At 51.9% G+C, this 17,263-nt stretch overlaps 2 protein-coding genes and 1 long non-coding RNA gene across 3 annotated transcripts in view; 2 read left to right on the forward strand and 1 right to left on the reverse strand.

Annotated features, from left to right (window-relative positions):
* Positions 1–202: 202 nt before the first annotated feature.
* Positions 203–7,441, forward strand: LOC106818697 (programmed cell death protein 4-like). The gene is made up of 2 exons (XM_014823374.1): positions 203–1,588; positions 6,868–7,441. Exons 1-2 carry the CDS (start codon positions 533–535, stop codon positions 7,222–7,224), a joined length of 1,413 nt encoding a protein of 470 aa, XP_014678860.1. The 5' UTR covers positions 203–532; the 3' UTR covers positions 7,225–7,441.
* On the forward strand, positions 2,077–6,534 carry LOC106818699. The gene is made up of 2 exons (XR_001395282.1): positions 2,077–2,197; positions 6,061–6,534. It is a non-coding gene; the product is annotated as an uncharacterized LOC106818699 (long non-coding RNA).
* Positions 7,442–13,110: 5,669 nt separating the features above from the next.
* Positions 13,111–17,263, reverse strand: part of LOC106818698 (ankyrin repeat and SAM domain-containing protein 6-like) — a 7,521-nt gene continuing 3,368 nt past the window's right edge. The window contains exon 3 of the mRNA XM_014823375.1: positions 13,111–13,149. Within this exon, the coding sequence (XP_014678861.1) occupies positions 13,123–13,149 (27 nt within the window). The 3' untranslated portion in view covers positions 13,111–13,122. The remainder of the gene's footprint in view (positions 13,150–17,263) is intronic.

The raw sequence follows: 17,263 nt of genomic DNA on the forward strand, positions 1-17,263 counted from the left end.
TCTCTCTATCCCCCTCTTTCTCTCTCTCTCTCTCTCTCTCTCTCTCTCTCTCACCCCCTTCTTTATTTCCGTGCTTTCAGCTCGGTTCTCCCCCGACGACAAGTACTCACGACACAGGGTCACCATCAAGAAGCGTTTCGGACAGCTGATGACGCAGCAGCCGAAGGTCGCCTACTAGACACGCCACGCCACGCCACGCCACGCCACGCCACGCCACGCCACGCCACGCCACGCCACGCCACGCCACGCAGCACGACCCTCTCCTCTCCACTTGCTCCCGTCACCTGCCGATGCACCACTGACCCCCACGCACGCTGCAAGAGGAGACTAGGAGCTTCTCTCGCGTTAGCGTCTCTCTCGCCTTTGCTGTGTTCCCTACCCCCCTCTAAGCTCCCCACGGGGTATTCCCTTTCTCTCTCACGAGCGAGTGGGCGTGAAGGTTTGCAGTGCCAGTAGCGGCGCACAAGAGCCCAGCAGCGCCACCTAGGAGTCACTGGAAGAAGAAGCGGACGTACGTACGGACGGACGAAGGATGGCGAGCGACGGAAACAAGCAGAACTTTGAGGTGGAGGAGATGATCGAGGACACGGCAGTGGACGGCGGCGCGGAGGTAGGGGGCGGCGGCGACGCGAGCGGCGCGGCGGCCGCCGACTTTGTCCACCCCGACCGTCTGCGTCGCAAGGCGAAGCACACGTCCAAGTTCCTCGCGAAGCTGGAGATGGGCCTCGCGGGGACGCCCGTCCCAGAAAACATGCCCAGCGTGTCGCAGATGAGCCGCGCCGCGCGCCACGCACATGACCGCAAGAGCCGCATGGGGAAGGGCCGCGGCCTCGCGAAGAAAGGCGGCGCCGGCGGGAAGGGCACGTGGGGAAAGCCCGGGTGCGAGCTGGGAAGCGAGGCGGCGACGAACGACTCGCGCGACCCCAACTACGACTCTGGTGAGGACGAGGGCGGGAAGGCGAGGCGCGGGGTCGTCGTCAAGGAGCTACAGCCGGAGCTGACCGCGGACGAGACTCATCGTGAGGTTGAGGAGGTCGTGAAGGAGTACTTCGAGCACGGAGACACCCACGACGTCGTCATGTCCTTCGACGACCTCAACTTCGGGAAGACACGCTGCGAGATCGTTTACAAGATCATCTCCATGGCGATGGATCGCAAGGCGATGCAGCGTGAGCTGGCGTCGCGCGTCATCGCCGACCTGTACGGCATCGCGCTATCCATCAACGACGTCGTCGACGCGTTCGACAAGCTGCAGAACGACCTGCCCGACCTGACGCTCGACACGCCCGATGCGGCCGTCGTCCTTGGCAACTTCATGGCTCGCTGCGTCGCCGACGACTGCCTGCCGCCACGCTACGTTCATGCGTACGCCGGCCACGCGGACAACGGCGCGGCGAGCCAGGCGCTGGAGCGAGCGGAGGTGCTGCTGAGCATGAAGCACGGATTCGTGAGGCTCGACAACGTGTGGGGCGTCGGCGGTGGCATCCGCCCCGTCAAGCTGCTCGTTAAGAAGATGGTGCTGCTGCTGAAGGAGTACCTGTCGTCAGGAGACATCATCGAGGCAACGCGCTGCCTGCTGGAGCTGGAGGTGAAGATGATGATGATGGTGATGATGTATGTATGTATGTATGTATGTATGTATGTATGTATGTATGTATGTATGTATGTATGCATGCATGCATGTATGTATGTATGTATGTATGTATTTATGTATGTATGCGTGTGTGTGCGTGTGCATGTGCGTGTGTGTGCGTGTGCGTGTGCATGTGCGTGTGCGTGTATGTGTGTGTGTGAATGCGGTGTGTGCGTGCGTGCGCGCGTGTGTGTGATGTGTGTGCGTGCGTGCGTGTGTGCAAATATTTGACAACGGGAGGTGTAACCCTGCCCGCCGCCACCCACTGACTTTCAAGAAAATAGATCTTCAAAACTACTCAATGCATTTTGCTTTTTTTTAAGAATTTGACTTATTAATGATGCTTCTAACCAGAATATTTTCAAAAATAATATCTAAATAAGTGAAATTGTACCATCAAATTGGTAATTTTAAGGTAAAATATTGATATATGACTCGAGTTTAAATATCAGTATTTTTCGTTTACTGTAAATACATCCTCAACTAAAAGTGAGAGATAAATGGTTAAACCACCATCCTCTAATCAGACCCCACTCATGCCGTCTGGAGGACGGGTAATAGCTAGTCTTATTAATTGAGCCATATTGAAAACGTTACAAGATTAGGCCGTGTATCTAGAAAACCTAAGAGTTTTAGTTTTTAATTCTTGTAAACTGAGTGTTACAATATGTACAGTTGTGTACTATGTATGTAGTGGCCTCGAGCCGGCCTCGACCCGAGTCCTCGAGTCCGGAGGGCTCGAGTCCGAGTCCGAGTCCGAGTCATTGCACTCCGAGGCCAAGACCGAGACCGAGACCAAGGAAAACGGTCTCGAGGCCGGTCTCGAGGCCAAGACCGGCCTCGAGACCTACAACACTGATTCACAAATTCCATATTTCACGACATTCAATTAGAACTGTATTGCGGATGCATCGGTAATGTTGTGCTTGATAAGCGACCATCAATGTCAATCACCAATCACATGCCTGCCACTTCTCCTGTTGCGGGGCGTCCCTGCTCTATGCAACCTTGTGTTCATCCACCCATGGAGTGCCTACTGCTGCTGTCTACCACAGAATGTAGGCAGGCATGTGAGGCAGAGTCTGGGTGAGCGGCGCCATGAGTGCGTCACTTGCGCAGAAATGGAGACACTGGAAGTTACGCTGAGAGGGTCTATGTACCCCGGGGTACTGCCGGAACGTACCCTGGGTACGGTCCGGTATACCGGAACGTACCCTGGTACTATCTAATATGCCTGACCATACCTCGCCTACTCCATTAACGAGTCTAGGGAGTTGCCTACGCCTACTCCCTAACCCTAACCATATCAGATAGTTACCAGGGTACGTTCCGGCAGTACCCTGAGGTACATAGACCTTATGAGCGGAAGTTTACCACGAGCGGGCAAAAAACGTTTTAGACGACAGACACGCGCTGCAATTTTCCACCACGTTTACGTTGGAATTTTGGACTTGGAACAACTTGCATGCGAATAATGAGGCATTGGAACAAAATTCGTACCGACGTGTGTGGCCCTAGCCCTCGTGTTCTCGTGCTGACATCCGTTGGGTTGGCATGTTAGCTGACACCTGTAAAAGAAGCAAAGCTGTAATGTTGTCTTACACAAAGCACAGTAATCTGCTAGCTTGCATGTGCCACACATTTTGTTACAAATACAACTCCCGACACCATCATTTGTCGGCCTTTTGTAACAGTGAAATTTTGTCCAATGCAGTGAAGTTTGGTCTTGTTTTGAAGTGTAGGGTTGCCTCTTTGAGACAAGCTACAGGTTAATGAAAAAATGTCTGTGAATGAATCTTAAAAGCAACTTGTGATACAGTGCTGCATACGCACTGTTCCCCAACCCGATGGAATGACCTATATGTATATATATATATACATATGTATATATATTGTATGTATACAGTGTTACACGCACGCACACATGTATCCGAGGTCCAGCTTGGTCTTTTTTCATAAACGTTCAACTATAATCAATCTCTGTTAGAGAATGTTTAGTTTTAGATGTGTTTTAATTGTCAAAAAAGTATTTACATCCGAGACATGCACACTTCAACAATTCGACAAAAGCACCAACAGCAGTAGCAGCAGCAGCAGCAGCAGCAGCAGCAGCATCATCATTGTCGGGCTGAAATGAACTTGAATCTGTGACTAGAATCTGTCAGGGAAACTGTTTCACTGCTGCACCTGACACACACTCATCACTATTCCTTACACTCATCACTACTACTAGCAGTTGCCATTCGAATAGACACTTAAATCATCATGCACTACAAGGATTGCGAAACTGGACACTTCTACCTACCGCACTGCATCGCCAAAACAAATTTACATTTCGGGAGAAAAAAACACCTGCATGCTGTAAACAGCAAATCGTGAGGATTGGAGATCGAGAGATGGGACGCAAAATATTATGAGACGTTGGTGACCTACGCACAAAAACCCAAGAATGACTAGATAATCCGTAACTATGCAAAATCCACTTGCCACATCGCGAATATGCTAAGCACAACCTTGGGTGGTCTGTGATAAGCACAACTTCCTACACAAACACTGAGCCTGTTGATCGTTCGCAGCCCCTACTAGGCATTTCTACTGAACTGTCGGCATCGCAAGTTTTTCCGTGAGAGATATTCATCGTCGGCAACATAAAATAAAGATTAACGGTCTACAGAGATTCGTTGTTCTGACCATAGATGGCATGAGCGATGCGAGCGGGAAGCGCACGGCGTAATGAGAGCGCGATCGCCACGCAAAACCGTGGCATTCCTATCGCGACGTCGTTGGCTCATCTCTCGCGATCAATCAATGCTCTCCCACGACCTGATCCAGAACCAAGCAGCGTTCGTTGATTCTCCCGCGACCTGATCCAGAACCAAGCAGCGTTCGTTGATTCTCCCGCGATCTCGTCTCGGGTACGACGGACGACGCGCGGTAAAACTCTCCCGCTGGTCCGTCGTGTAAATCCAGGCCGTCCCTTAAAACGGGACGATTCCCGTCAGAGTGATGAGATAGTTGGTAAGGCACGCGTTGAATGACGGGGGTTCGTAAGGTCACGACCCCTCTGACCTTGAAGCTGCTAGGACGACCTTGGCTAGGACGACCTTGTCTTGCCGCTCTGAGGGACGCTTTCGGTCGCTGTTGCCGCTGATGCCGCCGCCTCCTCGTCGCCTGAAACGACATCGCAGCCGCGTTAGTGGACGAGTGACGATAAATATAAGCAGGATATATGTTCCGGGAAATATTCTAGTTCCTGCGTACGAGAAACGGTAAATTCACCGTGTTTCTGTCGAAGGTCCGTGAGAAAATGTTAGTGTTAAGACTAATATTTAGACTAATGTTGTTACTCCCCTCCGCCACCTACCGTCGCAGCTGTCGTCAGTCTTCATCTTACATCTCGTTGTCGTCGCGGCCGCCGCCGCGTCCGCAAGATGGAAGTTCTTCACTGTGTCATGCATCAGCTGTCTCTCCTTGCCCTGAAACACACATCCCACGTGTATGTTGTAATTACCTCCGCGCAGCGGAGTTGCAGGGAGGTAATGTGATCGCTCTCGTGTGTGTGTTCGTGTGTGTGTGTAGCCAGCAGCGAGCCAGCTGTTATACAGTGTATACATGTTACACGCGTTGGCGCGATCGATTCAGCACCAGCTCGCCTTAGGGCGTCCAGTCAGCAGCAGCTAAAGTTGGCGAACGTCACCCGCTTCAAATACCTTGGCAGCTATGTAACAAATGACTGCTCGATGAAGGAGGAACTTGCAGCTCGTATCCAAGCAACATCATGTGCTTTTGGTCGACTACGTCAAAGAGTGTTCAACTTACGTGACCTTACAATAAACACTAAAATCAAAGTCTACAACCAGTGTCTTATGCCACTTCTGATGTACGGCAGTGAAACCTGGACTCTGTACCATCATCAAGTTCGACAACTGAGAACAATGCAACAACGTCACCTGCGCTTAATCATGCATATTAAATGGGATCATTACATCAGTAACGAGGAGGTCCTGAACAGAGCGGGTGTTGAAGACATCGAGTTAAAGCTAGTTAGAAGTCGTCTGCGTTTGTTTGGCCACATCTGTAGAATGGATAATGACAGACCAGCAAAGGCACTCTTATACAGCGAGCTAGCAAATGGATCCCGATCTGTTGGTTGTCCTAAATTGAGATATAAGAATACCTGCAAAGGTGCTCTGAGGTGTGGTAATATTCTTGATCAGTGGAGGAATGTTGTAGACAACAGACAGGAGTAGAGAGGTCTTGTGCATACAACTTGTGAATGCTTCAACATAAAGAGAATCAAACAGTATGAAAGAAAAAGTGAACGAAGACTAAATAATTTGAACACAAGATGATCTATGAACTTTATAGCGATAGATATTTGTACTACATTATTATTCTGTGTAATGCCCGTTTCGGGCTCTCACTAGGCGTATATATATATATGATTTTAATAAAACATTTTCAATTGTCATTGGATGGTTGCGCCGCCACCGAAATAGCGGTACATTTTGGAAGGAGTGCGGAGGAGTTTCGAGTGCGCGCGTTCGCAGTTTCAAGTGGGCATCCATAAAATGCTTAGTACAGTATTAATTTTGTGATCAATGAAGTCACAAGCACTTGGCGTAGAGAGTATAAATACGTTACGGGTTTGTTTACCCTCATTTTATTATTGAAACGTTCAAAGTTCCGGTGCACGCAGTCGGTAGGCGTTTGGCCAGTTGTATATAATTATATGTTAGTTGTTTTCTTGAATAATTTTTAAGTCTCGACTCTTACCTCTCTTCTTAATAATGAGGCGATATAATTATGTTTTGTCTTATGCGGCGACCGTTTAATTTTGTAGTGGTACATGTTGTTACATGAAACAAAATATGTATAAAAAAAGCTTTATTCGTCATAAATCCTTCAATTTTTTTTTTTTAATATGCAATAGAATCATGACTATTTACACAATCTAGCAATAGAACTTGCAAGAAGCAGTACGGAACACTAAAATATATACATTTTGATGGCAGCAATACTGCAATGAATGTATGAATGCAACATGGTTGTTAATTCACAACAGTGTTGTAGTCGAGTCCGCACCCCCCCCCCCCATTGTATATTGATTTTTTCATTACTTTTTTTTAACAACGTTCTTGAGTGTTTTCTCCCCTTCTCCTCGAGGTAGCAATAATAAAACGTCTATCGACGTCGTTTGTAACGTTCTTGTGTTTTCTCTCGCCCCCCACCAGGTGCCTCACTTCCATCACGAGCTCGTGTACGAGGCGATCGTGACCGTGGTTGAGGATGGCGGAGAACGCAGCTCCACGATGATGGCCGCGCTGCTGAAGTCGCTCTACGACTCCGTCACCATCACGCCCGTGCAGATGGCGACCGGCTTCCACCGCGTCGTCGATGAGCTGCCGGACCTGTGCCTCGACGTTCCGAACGCCAGCGCGCACGTGGAGAGGTTCGCGGCGGCCTGCGCATCCGCCGGCGTCATCACGGACGCCTTGCTGAGGAGGAACCTGGATCGCGGCAGGAAGAGATTCGTGTCGGAGGGAGATGGAGGACGCGTCAAGGAATTCATGCCCATCGCGAACATATAGGTGGCGCCGGGTGAGCGGCGGTGACGGTGGCGGGCGAGTTTTGTGCCCGTCGGTTATATGTAGGTGGCGCCGGGAGGAGTTGCGCAGACGGCGGGAGGGGGGAGATTGTGCCTGTCATTGAGTGCGGCGACGGGGCTAGAGGGAGACGGTGTCCGTCATTAACGTCGGGGTATGAGGTGTTGTTTCGTTTGTTAACATCTAGATGGCGCCGGGGGAGTGGGGGAGGTGGTGAGGAGGAGATGAATGTGAGTCCACAGTAGAACAATCTCGTCACAATTCGTAATATTGAAGAATTATTCGCTGGACAGTAACTAACACGTGACAATCTGTAAGGAAGCTTCGTGTGCGTGCGCCGCTGCCGCCGTCGTTACCTTGCCGTTCTGCAGCTCTGCGATGGCGCGGAGGATGCGTTGCCGTGGGTCGCGCTGAGTGATGCCGATCTCTGTCAGGTCCGCGTCGGTAAGCGTGAGGAAGGCCTCCAGGTCAACCTCCTGCTCCTCAAAGATCGGCTGGTAGCGCTCCAGCGATATCTTCTTCAGCACATGGCAGAGTTCGTCTGCAAGAGTTGGTTGTCGTGGTAACGAGGGGCAGAGTGCATATGCAAGAGTCTGTCGTCATGGTAACAAGGGGCAGAGTTCGTCTGCAAAAATTGGTCGTGGTGGTACTGCGCAATGAGAACGTGATGATGAGGATGCTGAGGAAGTGATGATGGAGAGGAGGACGACGAGGATAGATAGGAACCAGGATAAGGATGGGGATGAGGACAAGGATGGTGATATAAAAGATGAGGATGATGATGATGATGATGATGATGATGATGATGGCAATATGGAAGATGATGATGAAGATGATGATGATGATGATGATGATGATGATGGCGATATAGAAGATGATGATGAAGATGATGATGATGATGATGAGGATGATGATGATGATGATGATGATGATGATGTGATGAGAATGCGATGATGAGGATGTGTGGGCACTCACCATTGTTAGTCGCGGACGGCTGTTCCACCTTCTTCTGTGATTCGTTCGACAGAGTGTCAGAATTCGACTTGGACGCATCGACAACCTCCTAGAAAACACGGTGAGAGAGAGAGAGAGGGGGTTAGAATCTCGTGTCTCCTCTCCACACACATATGGGAAAGAGAGAGAGAGAGAGAGAGAGAAAGAGCGAGAGAGAGCGAGAGAGGAAGAGAGAGAGAGAGAGAGAGAAAGAGAGAGAGAGGCTGAGCTGTGCATCTGTTATTTAATCAGGTCCAGAGCAATGGGTAACACTACTCACCGGGGCGACGGGTAACACTACTCACCGGGGCAACGGGTAACACTACTCACCGGGGCGACGGGTAACACTACTCACCGGGGCGACGGGTAACACTACTCACCGGGGCAACGGGTAACACTACTCACCGGGGCGACGGGTAACACTACTCACCGGGGCGCGGGGCGACGGGTCGGGGGTCAGTGTGCTGCTACGTGACGTACTCGACAGCGTCGAAGACTTGCGCGGCGTGAGCATCTGTCCGCCGGACGCCGCCGCCCCGCCCGGCAACGCCCCGCCCGGCGACGCCCCACCCGGCAACGCGGCGCCGCGACGTAACACGGGCGACCTGCGGGGGCAGACGACGCGTGAGGTCACGAGGTCACAAGGTCGGTAGATGATGTCATGCTGTCCCCCTCTATCGGCATGACTTTCTCGGAGTTACATATTACTCTTTATAATTATACATATATTATATATTATATTGTTATATATATATTATTTACATTATCTTGGAATCAAGTAGTCACATACATTCAACTACATATATATAAGACTATATACATATACATATATACATATTTATATAATAATGGGAGTAAATAATCTCCAAACCCAACTCATCTCTCAACTCAATCTCTTTGATATTCTCCTGATATATATATATATATATATATATATATATATATATATATATTATATGTACAATAATAAATAATAACTATGCGTGACATTACACGCACCGTACCTCGTCGGAGGTCTGCCGTGGCGCGACGGACTGGTCCATATAGAGGGCGCTGAGGTCGGCAGCCAGAGGTGGTGCGATGGGGAATGTGACTTGGATTCCGCACCTGCAAGCGCGAACGGCGATGAGAAACATCCACGCGTGATGAAGATTGTGATGAAGGTCGCCGGAGTTTTCAACCCACGCTTACCCTTCTGTGAGGCCTGAAGAGGATGTTACCTCGATTCCCTGATAAGTTTCGAACCTTCCCCCCCCCTTGGGGGCCGAAAGGGATACTGCCTTGATTCCCTAATAAATTTCAAACCTTCGCTAATTGTGGGGCCCGACAGGGATGCACACGCACCGAGGTGAAAGTTGTCTACGCTGTAGCTGGAGGCCATGCGGCGCTGGTAGAACATCGGAATGCTGCTGGCGCCCCCTGACGAGTTGGGACTCGGGATTCCTGCGCTGAAGCGCGACGAGTTGGACGGAGAGACGGACGCTGTCGCTGAGAGAAACTTGTATGGCTTCACCGCCTTCCTCCTCCTGCTGGGAGACTGTCAACAACAACAACAACAATGTAACTTCTCCTCCTTCCCATTGCTTCTGTTCCTTTTCTCCTCCCTTCTCCCCACCACCGCAAACGTGCCACCGCAGACGTGCCACCGCGGACGTGCCACCGCGGACGTGCCACCGCGGACGACGCGTGCCACCGCGGACAGGCGCACCTTGGCGGACAAAGCGCCAAACGGCCGAGCGCGACGTGCCACTCCAGCGGACAGTGCCACACCGCGGACCGACGTGCACGCGGACCGGGCACCGCCGGACCGTGCCACCTGCGGAGACGTGTTACCAACGCATCGGCGGACGTGCCACCGCGGACGACGTGCCATCGGCGGACCGCGCAGCCGCGGACGGGCGCCACCGCGAAATCAGACGTGCCAGGACACCCGCGGACAGAACGTGTTACGCGCGGACGACGGCCACTCGCGACCGACGTGTCAACCCGCGGACGACGGTGCCAACTACGCGGAACGTGCCACCGCGGACGACGTGGCCACCGTGGACGCCACCAGCGGACGACGCGACGTGCTTACCCGGCGCGGTAGGTGCCACCGCGGACGACGTCGTCACCGCGGACCGACGTGCGACCTGCGGACAGTGCCACAGGCGGACGACGTGCCGACCCAATTTACAGTCTGGTGTGCGTTACTGCATGGTGACAGCGCGACTCCACCGGCGCCGCAAATTACGAGTCTGTGTGCGTTTACCAGGGTAACATCGCGGGAACCGCGCCGACAATTTATCAGTGCTGTGTTGGCGTTTACCAGTGTAAACAATCGCACCGCCAAATTTGACAGTCTGTGTGCGTGTTACGGGGTCGGAGGGGGACACATCGACGCCCAATGCGCACCAATTTACAGTCTGTGCGCTGCAGGTTACCATGGTAACATCGCACCAATTACCAGGGACGGCAGTCGTGCCCAGTCCTACCAGGTGCGGTAACGATCACCCGCGCGCGCCAATTTCAGTCAGTCCTGTGTGCGTTTACGATGGGTAACATCGCCGCCAATTTACAGTCTGTGTGCGGTTTACGTGCAGTGTAACGATCGCGCGCAGAATTTACCAGTCTGTGTGCGTGTTACCAGTGTCAAAATCGCGCCAATTTTACAGTCGTGTGTCGTTTACGTCGAGGGTAACATCGGCACGCAATTCTACACAGTCTGTGTGGCGTTACCGCGACAGGCGTAACATCGGCGGCCAATTTACAGTCCGTGTGCGTTTAGGCAGTGTAACATCGCGCCAATTTACAGTGCTGTGTGGCGTTACCAAGGTAACATCCGGCGACGAAGTTGACACACAATTTACAGTCTGTGTGGCGTTTACCACAAGATGTAACAGCGGACGCAGACAGGTGCCCAAATTCCTAACATGTCTGTGTGCGTTTACAAGGGTAACATCGCACACATTTACAGTCTGTGTGCGTTTACCAGGGGTAACATCGGCCGCGGACCAATCTTACGATGCTGGCTGTTTATGCCCGTTTTGACCAGGTGGCGGGGCCAGTGCAAGCCGCAAACAGGCGCCACGCGGACGAAGCGCCAGCCGCGGACGACTGTTTTACCTTTGGGACGTGGCCACCGGACGACGTGTTACTCAAAAAAGACAAAGGAGAAACCGAAAAAAAGAAAAAAAGATAAGCAAGAGCCGGGTCGGACCGTGCCAAGTTAAACCCAAAAGCGGACGTTGACAAAAATAAAAAGAAAAAAATTGCGGACATGGCGTGTTACGTAACATCGCGGCCAGAGTGTGCAGGACTAGGTGACACACTCCTGTGTGAAGCGATTCTTACACGGCGCCGAAGGGTAACATCGGCGCCCAACTTTCAGTCTAGATGTGGCTGTTTGACGTGCTGAGTGTAACGATCGCGCGCGAGAGTGTCACGGAGCATCTTGAGTTGTCTTGAGTTGCTACCGAGTCTCGGCCGCCGGAAACACTCCGCGCCAATTTACAGTGCTGTGTGCGTTTTACGGGCAGGGTAAACATTGGGGCGCGGCGACGACCGTGCGTTTTACCACGCTGACGTCGGAGCGCAGCGAGGACGGCCGTGCCCACCGAGCGGACAAGCGACGTTGTATTTAGGCGCGGACGTCGCCACCTTGGGCGACCCGAAAAGACGGCGCCATGGCACGGCGGCACCTGCGGACTGGGTTGGAGCGACCTGGCGGCGACCTGTGCCACCGCGGACGGGGAACGGTTATCGCGGGGACTATGATGGGCTGGACTGATGGGCTGAGTGACTGCATGACGGATACAGACTGGGTGAGGTCGGAGCACGCGAGCGGTAAACGCGCGAGCTAGTGTGGGGCCGGACACGCGAGGCGCCACGCAGCGTCGAGAACACACGCGTGCTGTTGCGCTGGCGCGGCACCGACGCGAGCCGTTTAACGCTCGCGCCGCGATACCCAGCGTTTGTGGGCGGCGCGACAACCAGGGCTCTGTAGAGTGTAGCTGAGCCGAGTCGGAACTCGTTGCGAAGGCCGATGGGCATGGAGGCGCAGGCGTTGTGGGAGTGGGGGACGACGGTGGGAGCAGGAAACCCTAAGCGAAGAAGAAGCCTGGCGTCGCATCAGCAGCACCGGCCACCGCTCAGTATCGTGATCGCGCCTCCCGCGCGTCGGGTCTCCTCGTTGCTACGGCGTAAATACTGCTGTCGTGCTCGACGCGCGCCCTGCTCGTGTCATTAAATAATTTAACGCCGTGTGTGAGTCCGTAATATTAAATTAATGATAATCATATATTAAATAATAAACGTGACGGCTACGTACGGCACGGGCGCGAGGCGGTACGCGTCTTGAGCAGGTTTTGTGGGCGGACACGGCGAGCGTAACCGCGCGGAGCAGGTGTTGGGGCGGACACAACGCGAGGCGTTACGGAGCGACGGCAGGTGTGGGCGGACGACGCGAGCTACGCGCGAAGCAGTGTGGGCGGACCCAGCGCGAGCGGTACGTTAGCGAGACGTGTGTCAGGGCGGGGGCACGCAGTAAGGCCAGCGAGGCTGTTGCTCTGGGGGTGGTGCGCCTGATACCAGGAGCGGGTGCTGTCGTACGTGCACGTATTTTATTATTAATATTATTAATTATCAGTTATTAATATTTAGCGGATACAACGTATGAAATTATTAATGTACAACGAGCAGGCCGCCGTGAGCACGACAAGTATTACCGGACAACGAGGAGACGATCGCGGAAGGCGCGTACGTACGAGAGTGGCGGTGCTGGCTGATGGACGCCAGCTTCTTCTTCCTTGTCGCCCATGCGGCACCTCTGATTGCACGATTCGACTGCGCTCAGCTACAAACGTCGGCGGAGCAGGAAGGGGGCAGCACGGGTTTCAGGCGTGTCCGACGTCAGGTAGAAGCGGCCCCAATGTTACCCTGGTAAACGCACATAGGACTGTAAATTGGCGCGATGTTACACTGTAAACCGGCACACAGACTGGTAAATTGGCGCGATGTTACAGCTGGTAAACCAAGCACAGACTGTACATTGGCGCGATGTACCCTGGTTAAACGCACACAGACTGTAAATTGGCAGCGATGTACCCTGGTAAACGCATCACAGACGAAAATGGTGCGATGTACCGCTGGTAACGCAACACAAGACTGTAAATTGTGGGCGATGTTACGCCTGGTAAACGCACACAGACTGTAAAAATCTTGGGTGCGATGTTACAATGGTAAGACGCACACAGACGTAAAATGGCGCGATGTTATCCCTGGTAACGCACACAGTACTGTATAATTGCGCGATGTTAGCACTGGTAAACGCACACAGACTGTAAATTTGGCGCGATGTTACCCTGGTATAACGCAACACAGACTGTAAGATTGTGCGAATGTTACCCTGGTAAACGCACAGCAGACTGTAAATTGGCGGCGATTTTACACTGTAAACGCACACAGACTGTAAATTGGCGGCGATGTTACACTGGTAAACGCGCACCATAGCTGTAAATTGCCGCGATGTTACCCTTGGTAAACGCACACAGACTGTAAATTGGCGGCGATGTTTTTACACTGGTAAACGCACAACAGCTGTAAATTGTCGATGTACCCTGGTAAAGCGCAGCCACGACTGTTAAATTGGTGCAGATAGTTACCTCTGGTAAACCGCACACAGACTGGTAAATTGGTGCGATGTACGACGGTAACGCAGCACAGACTGTAAATTGGCGGGCGATGTATAGCCCCTGGTAAACGCACAAGCAGACTGTAAATTGGCGCGATGTTTAGCACTGTAAACGCACACAGACGTAAATTGGTGGAATGTTACCCTGGTAAACGCACACAGACTGTAATTGGCGCGATGTTAACACTGTGAAACGCACACAGACTGTAATATTGCGCGATGTTACGCTGCGTAAACGCATCACAGACTGTAAATTGGCGCGATGTACCGCTGGTAAACGCACACAGACTGTAAATTGGGCGCGAATGTCACTGGTAAACGCACACAGACTGTTAAATTGGCGCGATGTTACCTGGTAAAACGCACAACAGACTGAAAAATTGGCGCGATGTTACCCTGGTAAACGCTACACAGACTGTAATTGGCGGGATGTTACACTGGTAAACGCCACACAGACTGTAAATGTGCGCGATGTTAACGCCTGGTAAACGGCAAACACAGACTGTAAATTGCCGAGTTAGGCACTGTAAACGCACAAGACTGTAAAATTGTGGATGTTTCACTGGTAAAGCCCGCACACAGAGCTGTAAATTGGCGCGATGTTACCCTGTTAAACGCACACAGACTGTAAATTGTGGCGATGAACCACTGGTAAACGCACACAGACGTGTAAATTGGCGCGATGTTACTGGTAAAGCGCACACAGATGTATAATGGCGGCGATGTTACACTGGTAAAACGCACCACAAACTGTAAATTGGTGGCGAGTTTACACCTGCGTAAGCGCATACAGACTGTAAATTGGCCGCGATGTTACACTGGTAAACGCACCACAGACTGAAATTGGCGCGATGTACGCTGGTAAACGCACACCAAGATGTAAATTGCCGCGATTGTTACACTGGAAACGCACACAGACTGCGTAGAATTGGCGCGATGTTACCCTGGTAAAATGCACACAGACGAAATTGGCGCGATGTACCCTGGTAAACGCACACAGACTGTAAAATGGCGCGAGTTGACACTGTAAACGCACACAGACTGTAAATTCGGCGCGATGGTTATCCCTGTAAACGCACACAGAGCTGTAAATTGCGCGATGTTACCCTGGTAATGTAATGCCGCGATGTTACCACTGTCGCACACGCTGTAAATTGGCGCACAAAAAACTTACACTGGTAACCACTGTATTGTGGGTGTTACCTGGTAACGCCACCACAGACTGTAATCTGGCGGCGATCGTATACCCTGGTAATCACCAACCAATTGAGCGCCAGCAACCAACGCCACACAGACCTAAATTCGCGGTTCTAAAAACAAGGTAAATGCACACAGACTGTAAATTGGCCGCGATGTTCACTGGTAAACGCACACAGACGTAAATTGGGTGGGCGATGTTACACTGTAATACGCACACAGACTGTAAATTGTGGAGTTAGGCGCCCGCCCCGCCGCGCGGCAGCCCCCGCCGCCCTGGTAACCACCACACAGACTGTAAATTCGGTGCGATGTATAGCCCTGGTAAAGCCACACAGAAGTAAATTGGCGCGACTGTTCACCGGTAAACGCAACACAGACTGTAAATGGTGCAATGTACATGGTAAATCGCACACAGACTGTAAATTGGCGCGAGTTACCCTGAAACGCACACGACTTGTAATGGCGCGAAGTTACACTGCGTAAACGCACACCAGACTGTAAATCTGGCGCGATGGTTACACTGAAACGCACACCAGACTGTAAATGCCGCATGTACCCTGGTACAACGCACCAGACTGTAAATTGGCGCGATGTTACACTGGTAAACGCAACACAGGACTGCGAAATTGTGCGACTGTTACACTGGTAAGACGCACACCGACTGTAAATTGGCGCGATAGTTACCCTGTGGTAAACCTGCACAGCAGACTGTCAAATTGGCGCGATGTTACCGTCGGTAAATGCACACAGACTGTAAATTGGCCACGGCGATGTTAACCCTCGCGTAAAACGCACACAGAACTGTAAATTGGCCCTGCGATCTTTACCGCTGGTAAAATGCACACAGCACTGTAAATTGCGGGGGGGCGATGTACCTCGTAAATGCACACAGACTGTAAATTGCCCGCGATGTTACCCTGGAACGCACACAGAATGGTAAATTGCGGCGATGTTACACCTGGTAACGCACACAGACTCGAAAAATGGCCGGCGATGTTACGCCCTGGTAAACGCCGACACAGACTGTATAATTGGCGGCGATGTTACCCTGGTAAACGCAACACAGACTGTAACATTGGCGCGAGTACCTGGTAAACGCACACAGACTGTAAATTGGGCGCGATGTTGAGCACTGTGAACGCACACAGCACTGTAAAGTGTGGCGATGTTACAGCTGAACCGCACACAGACTGTAAATTGGCGCGATGGTTACCCTGGTATCACACGCCACAGCAAGACTGTAAAATTGGCGCGATGTCACCGCTGGTAAATGCACACAGACTGTAAATTGGCGCGATGATTACACCCTGGAAACGCACACAGACGTAGAAATTGGTGCGATGGTTATCACTCGGATAAAACGCAGCGACTAGACTGTAAATGCGTGGCATCGTTCACCAGCTGTGAATAGCCGACAGCACAGGATCTGAGAATTGTGCGACTGTTACACTGGTGAAAACCACACAGACTGTAAATTGCGCGATGTACCAGCGCCTGGTAGAGGGCGCACAAGACTGTAAATTGGCGGCGATGTTACCCGGTAAATGCACACAGACGTAAATCGGCGCGATGTTCACCTGGTAACATCACACAGACTGTAAATCTGGCGCGATGTACCCACTGGTAAACGCACACAGATCGTAAATTTGCCGCGCTGCTTACCGCTGGTAGTCGCACACAAGACTGTAAAGTGGCCGGCGATGTTACCTGGTAAATGCACACCGACTGTAATTCGCGCGATGTACGCCCCGGCTGGCTAAACCGCGCAACAGACTGTGAACATTTGCGCCGATGTTACCGGCGGTAAAGTGCACACAGACGTGTAAATGCGCCGATGTTGACCGCGCCCCGCCCTGGTAACCAGCACACAGACGTAAATTGGCGCGAGTTGACCGGCTGGTAATGCACACAGACTGTAAATTGGCGCGATGCTTCTACCCTGGTAACGCACTAACAGACCTGTATAGATTCGCGCGATGCTACCCTGGGAAATTGCACACACGACTGTAATTGGCGCGATGTCACCCTGGTACGCACACAGACTGCTCATTGCGCGACTTTTACCCTGCGTACAATTGCTACAAGCAGACTGTAAATTGGGCGCGACGCTTACCCTGGTAAAATGCACACAGGACTGTGAAATTGGCGCGATGCTACCCA

The sequence above is a fragment of the Priapulus caudatus genome, unplaced genomic scaffold (assembly GCF_000485595.1).
Source record: "Priapulus caudatus unplaced genomic scaffold, Priapulus_caudatus-5.0.1 Scaffold2439, whole genome shotgun sequence".
NCBI classification, from domain to species: Eukaryota; Metazoa; Priapulida; class Priapulimorpha; order Priapulimorphida; family Priapulidae; genus Priapulus; species Priapulus caudatus.

Bases quoted from the DNA above. Each gene is read 5' to 3' on its own strand.
- LOC106818697 (XM_014823374.1), top strand. From the start codon at position 533: ATGGCGAGCGACGGAAACAAGCAGAACTTTGAGGTGGAGGAGATGATC. The intron at 1,589-6,867 runs GTGAAGATGATG...GCCCCCCACCAG, and splicing joins GCTGCCTGCTGGAGCTGGAG to GTGCCTCACTTCCATCACGA.